Here is a 9948-nt window from a genome sequence, read left to right as displayed (position 1 = left end):
AGCCAAGAACTCATCTCGTAGTCAAAGACCACCCTCAAGTCCAGTTATGCATTTCAGGGAGGAAATGGTGGCCGGGTGGGTGGGGGAGTTTCATACTTTCAGTTTCAGAAATGTATTTATAGACAAACCTCAAAATTTTAAACAAATTCTGAGGTGGGAGAAACAGAGAGAGACAATGATAATGCTCTAGGTCAAAAAGAATCCCAAGGTTTTAGCTTAGAGGAGTTGGCCCGGCCTGTGTGGAGACAAGCTGGTGGCGGAGGGCTGTGCAGGGACGGAGGGAAGGGCGCACGTCCGGTGTGAGACTGGGCGCCTTGGCGCGCTGGGCTGAGGACGCGACCCGAGACAGGCAGCTGGCAATCCTTAGCTTCATTTCCCATCTGTTGTCTTGCCATTCTTGTTGTTGTTATTGTAAAAGACAAGAGTGGAGCTATCAGAATGGCTCCCTTGAACATGCTGACAACAACTAACCCAAGGCAGCGTCTTGGACCTTATCTGAGAAAAGAGATTCTCAGCATTTTTTTCACAGAGCTTTTAAAAATCACGTTACTTGTACTCCCATAATACGCTAAAATTAAAAAAAATAAATAAATAAAAAAGAAAAGATTAGCATAAATAAAACACACACAAAATCACGTTACTTACTTCATAATGTAATACCAGTGGAATTCAGTAGATGGCATAAAAGAGCTGTTTTGTTTTGTTTTCAACACTAAATGTGGTTAGCAATGAAACAAGGAAGTGCTTGAATTCCCTACAGACTGCCAAACGGAACAGAGGAGCAGGTTGTCTTGGTAAGTAACATTTTATTTTGTAAAAGAAAATTAATTGTATAGCTAGTTATTGGGTACAGAAATCTCAAGAGTCTCTACAACCAAGTTCTGGGTGCTTTTCTATGTGGATTATATTTCTGATAGATGCATAGCTACCGTGTGGTTTGAACTGGCATTTGTTTATCAGCTCCTAGTCCTAAATCAGAGAAAGTTTTTTGTTTTTTTTTTTTCTGGAATAACACCTCATGCATGATTTGCTTTCAAGAGATTTTTTGAGTTCAGAGATGAATATTTGGGTCACAAACATCTTCTGATTTTCTTCCAGAGCAGCTGCTACCGGTACTTGTTGCTTTCAGAGGGTATTTCTCTTCGCCCTGCACCTGCTACCCATGCTCTCTTCGCAATGATAATGTTAAGGAAGCTGAGATATAAGTCAGTGACTCCCAGAGGCAGCGAACAACTCCTGTGTTTTATGGGCAGTTTATTTTAGTTTTTTCTCTGGGCCATTCCCACTGTTCTTTTCTGTTTTCTCAGCCCACTGAAAATGTTCTGGGAGCTGGAAATCAGGTGGCATGGAAATGTTTCCCAGGCTACATCCAATTTGGTCAAAAGACTTGAAAGTGAGTATGTCTTTATAACACACAAAAAACAAAAGTTCACAAAACCATGTAGGAAACGAAGCAGAAAAGCTCTTGAACTACTTCCAATCCTTTCACCTTGTGGTTAATAGTTAGTTGGTCTGATGCAGAGAAGATTCTTAATGAATATTTGCAGGACTGAACTTAAATGGGCCAGATTGATTGTATGGGCATTATGCATTAAGACTAGTTAAAGACCTGATTTGATGCTCCCAAACAAAGGCAATTCACATGCTTTCAATCAGTGCTCTGGGACAGGCAGTTTTATAAATTTAAATCATTTGTGGTGGTGCTGGTTGTTAAGGGAACAAGAACAACTTTCATCTTGCTCATGGTGGGCTCTGTGAGCTAAGCTCTTACGTCCATGCACAAGGTCCTGTCTGCCCCTTGTCTCTCTGGTCACTCTCTGCATGCTACACCTGACAATGCTGATCACTGCTTCCTTGAACATGAGCTGGCCGGCAGGTAGAAGAGGGCCTTTAATTTGAATCCAGGCATAGGAATAAATAGGGAACTCCATTTGGGCCTTAAGCTCTAAACCGTTTTCCTTTGACCCAGCTTATAACGGATAGTTCTGTTTTGAGATATTAAGCACTGGCCCAGGGATTATTGGATATTATTTTTATTCCTATTGTCTTCATCAGTTTGGGTTGCTGTAAGGAAGTACTATAGACTGGGTAGCTTATAAACAACAGAAATGTATTGCTCACAGTTCTGGGGGCTAAAGTCCAAGTTCAGGATGCCAGTATGGTTGGGTTCTGGTGAGGGTCCTCTTCTGGGCTGCAAATTACTGCCATCTTCTTGTATTTTCACATGGTGGACAGAGAGCTAGAGAGCTCTCTGGGGTCCCTTTTATAAGGGTACTAACTCCACTCATGAGGGCTCTACCTTCATGTCCTAATCACCCCCCAAAGACCCCATCTCCTAATACCATCACATTGGGGGTTAGGATTTTAACATATGAATTTGGGGGGACATAAGCACTCAAGTTATAACATCCATTTAAGTATTGCTCAGGTATTGCTCCTTGTGTGAATAGCTCTTTTAGGAAGCTGGAGAAGAAGAATCGGGAAATTTTTGGGTCTTTCAGCCAAATACGATCAATACCATAAAAAGACCACCTTGACTTTTAACATGAACTTTAACTTCAGTGTCATCTTCCTTGTTTAGGGTCTTCGTGAATGCTGGCGGGGCTCCCTGGCCCTCTTCTATATTAGAAGACATCAGGATGACCAAGGCATCATTGGGCACCTCTACAAAAGGGTAAGTTCAAGAAAAGCTCTGAAAATCAAACAAGTTTGCATATTTAATTTGGGGAACTTTTGCAACCCAGGGTTGTTTCTGGGAGCTGAATTATTTATGTCCTTCTGTGCCTGTTGAGATACAAGAGGGAACATGTGAGGAGGAATTCAGTGCTTTGCTGGTATTGACAGTGGGTGTGCTTTCCCAACAGTCCTAGGGAACAAGGTCCTTGAGAAAGCTGGGCAGTCCCAGATGAAAGGGTCTCTGGGGCAGGGGTGTGCACTCTCTAGGGCTCATCCCAGCACAGCTGCCTCTGGTCTCATGTGCCACTGGAGTGCTGGCCACAGAATGGTGTCTGAGCTAGAGTGGTTTGACTGCTAGTGCAATAGGCATAACCTAGAACAATGTCTAGCACTGCATAGGGAATAAATACATATTTGATGAATGAATGACAGTTTTCTGAATAACAGAGAGGAGGAAACAACTCCCGTCCTCAAAACCTTCCAGTCTCCCCACCCCCTCAGCACTCTTGGAATGGAATCTCAACTCCTTGCAAGGCCTGTGCGATCCTGGCCCTAACCGCTCACCTTTGCTCACTCCGTGCTTATGCCGACACTGACTGACCTCTTCTCTCCCCTCAGACAAGCCGACCTCAAGTCCATCTCAGGACCTTTGTACTTGCCTTTTCCTTTGCCAGAAATTCTCTCCCTCCAGATCTTCCCAAAGGTTACTCATCCACTTCATTGTAATTTCCACCCCACTATCATCTTCTCAAAAAGGCCTTTTCTAACTAATCACTCAAAAATAGCTGCCACCAAGCACCATCCCATGACCACGATTTACCCTGTTCTATTTTTCTACATAGTACTTATCACTCCATCAAATTAAGTTTAGTCATTTATTTATTTTCTATCTCCTCACTAGATAATAAGTTCCTTGACAATTAGGACTTTATCTTATTCACTGCTCTTATGCCAAGTTCCTAAAACATGGCCAGTCGGTGATCAATAAATATTAGTTGAACAAATAAATGAATGAGTGAATAGATCTTCTGAGAGACCTTTTATCATGACCCAATTACCTCTTACCAGGTCAAGCCCAAGCCATGTGTAGGCAGTAAAAGGTAATGCAAGAACAGTCCCAATCCCACCACCTGGGAGAACTCTGAAGAAATGTCCGGGGAGACACGGTCAATGTGTGCAAGCACACCTAACCAGAGCTCTAAATGGTCTTGAGAGGGTTGGGACCAGAGGATTTTCCATGAACCATCTATATTGTTCTCCTATGGGTGCTGTAACAAATTGGTGGCTTAAAACAGCAGAAATTTATTCTCTCATAGTTCTGGAGACCAGAAGTACAAACTCAAGGTGTCGACAGGGCTGCAGTCTCTCCAGAGCCTCCTCTCGCCTCTGGTGGTGGCTGTCAGCATGCCTTGCCTGGCGGCTGCATCACTCTATCTCTGCCTCCATCTTCACATGGCCTTCTGCTGTGTCTCTGTTGTCTTTTCTTTTGTCTCTGTCAAATATCCCTCTGCCTTTCTCTTATACGGAAACTTGCCATTGGATTTAGGGACCACCTGGATAATTCAGGATGATCTCCCCATCTCCAGACCCTTAACATTATTATCTATGTAAAGAGCCCTTGTCCAAATAAGGTAACATTCATTTTCTGGGATTTAGGATGTGGTGAAGATGTAGACTTCTTTTCGGGAGTCACGCTTCAACCTATTACACCAGCCACATTAAAACTCACCTGAGTAGAGCTAGCATGATCATTTGTCTGTATGTATATTCCCCTGGCTTCAGCCCATGTAACCCAAAAGAATGCAGCCTACATTTCATGTGTCTCTAATAAAAGATGTTTAATAGCCATACCTAATTTAATATAATCATTTAATGTATTTTTTTTTTAGAATCTGATTCTGTGTCAAGATGCTCTGAAGAATAGCTTTTACCTTTAGGAATGTCTAGTGTTACAATATGACAAACATCTTCCATTTTGTCATTAACTTCATGTTAATACTTGATATTAGAATCCAATTATCTGATGAAAGTGAATTTTTAGTTGACAGGTCAGAAAAAGGTCTTATCCATGTTCCAAAAGATTTATCCCTGGAAACAGCAATCTTAAATATATCATACAATTACATATCTGAGATTCAGACTTCTGATATCTTATCACTGTCAAAGCTGAGGATTTTGATAATTTCTCATAATAGAATCCAGCATGTTGATATCAGTGTTTTTAAATTCAACCAGGAATTAGAGTACTTGGATTTGTCCCACAACAAGCTGGGGAAGATTTCTTGTCATCCTGTGAACCTCAAGCACTTAGACTTCTCATTTAATGCATTTGATGTCCTGCCCATATGCAAAGAGTTTGGCAACATGTATCAGCTGAAATTTCTGGGGTTGAGTGCTACACAGTTAGAAAAATATGGAGTGCTTCCAACTGCTCACTTGAATATCAGTAAGATTTTGCTGGTGTTAGAAGAGCCTTTTGGGGAAAAAGGAGAGCCTTCAAGACTTCAACACAGAAAGTCTGCACATTGTTTTCCTCATGAAAAAGGAATTCCATTTTATTTTGGATGGGTCATTCAGTACTGTAGTAAATCTGGAATTATTTAATATCAATGTATCTAATTATCTAATATCTAAATTATCTAATATCAATTATCTAATATCTAATATCATTTGTCTGTATGTATATTCCCCTGGCTTCAGCCCGTGTAACCCAAAAGAATGCAGCCTACATTTCATGTGTCTCTAATAAAAGATGTTTAATAGCCATACCTAATTTAATATAATCATTTAATGTATTTTTTTTTAGAATCTGATTCTGTGTCAAGATGCTCTGAAGAATAGCTTTTACCTTTAGGAATGTCTAGTGTTACAATATGACAAACATCTTCCATTTTGTCATTAACTTCAGATAGATAATATATGAAGATATTGATCTATATAGATAGATGATAATGCATGTTCTTATTTCCTAAGTATTCTGGCAAAACTTCAAAGAAATCCAAGGTTATCAAATCTTACTTTAAACAACATTGAAACAACTTGGAATTCTTTCATTAGAATCCTCCAGTTGGTTTGGCATACAACCATAGAGTATTTCTTAATTCCAAATGTGAAACTAGAGGGTCAGTTGACCTTCAGAGATTTTAATTATTCTGGTACTTCCATGAAGGTCTTATCTGTACAGCAAGTTGTCATTCATGTGTTCAATTTTCCACAAAGCGCTGTCTATAAAATCTTTTCGAATATGAACATCCAAAATTTCACAGTGTCTGGTACACCCATGATGCATATGCTTTGCCCATCCCAAATTAGCCCATTCCTATATTTGGATTTTTCCAATAATCTCTTAACAGACATGGTTTTTGAAAATTGTGGAAGCTTAACAGAGTTGGAGACACTTATCTTACAAAAGAATCAATTAAAAGAACTTGTAAAAATAGTTCATATGACCAAGGAGATGAAGTCACTATGACAATTGGATACTAGCCAGAATTCTCTAAGGTATGAAGAAAATGAAGGAAATTGCTCTTGGACTAAAAGTTTCTTAAGCTTAAATATGTCTTCAAATATACTTACTGACTCTGTTTTCAGATGTTTACCTCCCAGGATCAAGGTACTTGATCTTCACAGTAACAGAATAGAGAGGATCCCTAAAGATGTCACCTCTCTGGAAGCTTTGCAAGAACTCAATGTTGCTCTCAATTCTTTAACCGACCTTCCTGGATGTGGCGCCTTTAGCAGCCTCTCTGTACTGATCATTGACCATAATTCGGTTTCCCAGCCATCCACTGATTTCTTCCAGAGCTGCCAGAAGGTTAGGTCAATAAAAGCAGGGAACAATCCATTCCAATGTACCTGCGAGCTAAGAGAATTTGTCAAAAATATAGGCCAAGTATCAAGTGAAGTGGTGGAGGGCTGGCCTGATTCTTATAAGTGTGACTACCCAGAAAGCTATAGGGGAACCCCTCTAAAAGACGTTCACATGTCTCCATTATCCTGCAACACAGCTCTGCTGATGGTCACCATTGGGGCCACCACGCTGGTGCTGGCCGTTACCGTGACCTTCCTCTGCATCTACTTGGATCTGCCCTGGTATCTCCGGATGGTGTGCCAGTGGACCCAGACCCGGCACAGGGCTAGGAACATACCCTTAGAGGAACTCCAGAGAACTCTCCAGTTCCATGCTTTCATTTCTTATAGTGAACATGATTCTGTCTGGGTGAAGAATGAGTTGGTGCCTTGCCTAGAAAAAGAAGATATACGGATTTGCCTCCATGAGAGAAACTTTGTTCCTGGCAAGAGCATTGTGGAAAATATCATAAATTGCATTGAGAAGAGTTACAAGTCCATCTTTGTTTTGTCTCCCCACTTTGTCCAGAGCGAGTGGTGCCATTATGAACTCTACTTTGCCCACCACAATCTCTTCCACGAAGGATCTGACAACTTAATCCTGATCTTGCTGGAGCCCATCCCACAGAACATCATACCCAGCAAGTATCACAAGCTGAAGGCTCTCATGGCACAACGGACTTATTTGGAATGGCCCAAGGAGAAGAGCAAACGAGGACTTTTTTGGGCTAATCTAAGAGCAGCCATTAATATTAAGTTGATGGAGCAAGCAAAAGAAATAAGTCACATGCAGAGCTAAAAATATTTCTTCTTCCCACTGCAAAATATGCCAAAATAAACAAAATTTCCCATTGTCAATGTTGCTACTTTTGGAAGTTCCAACAATGACTTTATTTTGCATCAACACAAGTCTAAACCCAATTTTGAGTTTATGATGTAGATAAAAATATGTGCCTCCTTTCAGGTCCCCGTTTACCATGGTAATAAAAATTAATGAAATAATGTAATTTTGATTTAAGCAGTTAATTTCTGACACATGTTTCTTTGCTGTAACTGAATTCATCAAATTTATCTTGAAGTCAAGAGAAGCACTTGTTTGTCTTCAGTGGTGTATGTTCCTGGGTGCCAGGGTCAATATTAGAAAACTCTGTGACTTTTACTCCTACAGCTGGGTTTCTGTGGGAGATTTATGTAGCTCTTGGTGCCTTCCCCATTTCCACTCAGCATTCACCTCCACATGCTGAAGGCTGCTCATTCCCACTGCTGGAGACTATGTCTGAAGGGGCTTCTTCCTGGCTATGAGGTTCATACAAAGGGCAATTCAGAAGTGATGGGAGAGCTATCCTTGGAAGCAGCCCCCAATCAATGTCAGAAAGAAAACCGGTGGATAAATAGGTCAACTTTCTCACCCAGTGTTTGAGATAAATCTGGGGTGTACTTTACACTCTCCCTGACTTTCTCTGTAAGATAAGATTCTGGTTGTCCACCATAGAAATGGCTTGATAAATACAGTATTCTCTACTTGGCTCCTTCGTAATTTTTTCTCATTTATTCATTCCTCTATGGGTGTTTTCTGGGATTACTTCTGAAATAAACTACTTGCAGCTGAATACTTGTCTCAGAGTCTGCTTCCAGGGAACCCAAACCAAGAGTGTTTTCTACCTCAATCGAAATGGAAATTTGGAGTCTAGTTTTCTGTGGCTGGAGATCTTGCTGAGATTCTAGTTGTCTGAACTAACACACACAAGAGCCTTTGCTCTTTTGCTCAGAAGGAAGAATATAGTTGATATGTAGTACTTCTATACATAGCATCCCTCTCTTCGGGGAACTATTAAAATAGAGGATGAGTGGATTGGGCAGTGCAAGGAATGGACTATATCAGATGTTTTTATACTCATCAAACATCTTCTCAGTCTACCTTTCTACTCTGGTAGCCAGCTCTGGACAAGTGTAGCCTGACAAGCACCTTGTCATAATTGCAACATTTAACTTTCACATGACTTCACGAATAGCACTGCATGGGATGCTTACAGAAGCCTGTCCAACCATTCTGAGACATTCACAAACCTAGAAGTGCCAAGGATATTCTGTGAGGTGACCCTTGACCACTTTGTGATGGGAGCCATTAGATAAATATTCTTCTATTCTTGGGTAAAAACAATAACAAAATAAAATGAGGCATAGTCTACATTGCTTCTCAAACAGTCCCCAATGGCACTGAGCTTTACTTACCCATGGAATAATGAGCTCAATAACTCACTCCTGGATTGGTTTTCCATTCTTCCTTGTTTTACTCTTCTCATTCTCCTCACTCGTCGTGAGCCCTGAGATTACTTCTCCAAACAAAAGACCTGCATACACCTGTCTCATTCTCCACATTTTTGGGGGGAGGGAACCCAAATAACGCATATGTATACTATTAGCTTCTTGCTCTAAGGAACTCACAGTCAATCAGAGGATGTTATATGTATCCAAATAACTAAAATAAAAATCAATGCAACAAAAATATACAATGGAAATTCAGAGTGGGAAAAAAAAGTATTCTTAGAAATGATGGTTTTTCCATTAGTGCCTGAAGGAAGATTTTAACACTGCATTTTTCAACATATGATGAAGAATGGGAAGGCCATTCTAAACAGAGAAAAGACAAGAGCAGAGGCAGGAATACCCAGGCCTATTCTGAGACTGGTGTTCCAGTTTGACTGTACCATGAGGCTTATGAAAAATTACAGTAGGATATGAATATGGAGAGTTATATTAAGAACATATTAAGGATCTTGAAAGTCAAACGATGGAGTTAGAGCTTGAGGATATAGGAAAGTCATCATTAAAACTTCTGTGAAGCATGATAGTGGAAAGCAAATTCAAACCATGAAATGTATGCTAAAAAAAAGTATGAAAACTCTTGTTCTATAATGGAGTTACAACAGCTATTAGAACTGGATTTTCCCATTTTTTCTAGGGTGATTGCACTTCCTATATTGAACTTCATGATTTCACGACCAAGTTTCAACTGCTCATGAAGCACCTGTATATTAGTTTTCAAGGACAACTGTAAAAAGTACCACAAACTGGGTGATCTGAACAACTGAAATTTATTTTCTCATAGTTTTGGAGCTAGAAGTCCAAAATCAAGGTGTTGGCAGGGTTGGCTTCTTTTGAGAAGAGAGAGGGAAGGATCTGCTCCCAGCCTCTTCTCTCTGTAGATGCTATCTTCTGTCTGTGTCTTCCCTCCATGCCTCTCTGTCTCTAGGTCCAAATTCCCCTTTCATATAATGACACTGATCACATTGGATTAGGGCCACTCTAATGACTCATCTAACTAACTACATCTACAGCAACCTTATAGCCAAAGAAGGTCACATTCTGAAGTACTGGGGTTTGGTATTTCAACATATGAACTTTAGGGGACACAATTTAACT

The 9948-nt window shown here is 40.4% G+C and overlaps 1 protein-coding gene across 1 annotated transcript; it reads left to right on the top strand.

Annotated features, from left to right (window-relative positions):
- Window positions 1-692: 692 nt before the first annotated feature.
- On the top strand, window positions 693-8135 carry TLR1 (toll like receptor 1). Its single transcript, XM_076001168.1, is given in 6 exon segments — window positions 693-794; window positions 1308-1393; window positions 2582-2674; window positions 4566-5162; window positions 5164-5287; window positions 5618-8135. Coding segments are annotated over 3 exon segments (2361 nt in total). The 5' UTR covers window positions 693-794; window positions 1308-1393; window positions 2582-2674; window positions 4566-4632; the 3' UTR covers window positions 7325-8135.
- Window positions 8136-9948: the final 1813 nt, after the last annotated feature.

This window comes from Microcebus murinus, chromosome 3 (genome assembly GCF_040939455.1).
Source record: "Microcebus murinus isolate Inina chromosome 3, M.murinus_Inina_mat1.0, whole genome shotgun sequence".
NCBI classification, from domain to species: domain Eukaryota; kingdom Metazoa; phylum Chordata; class Mammalia; order Primates; family Cheirogaleidae; genus Microcebus; species Microcebus murinus.
This window is presented reverse-complemented; position numbering and strand designations above follow the sequence as displayed.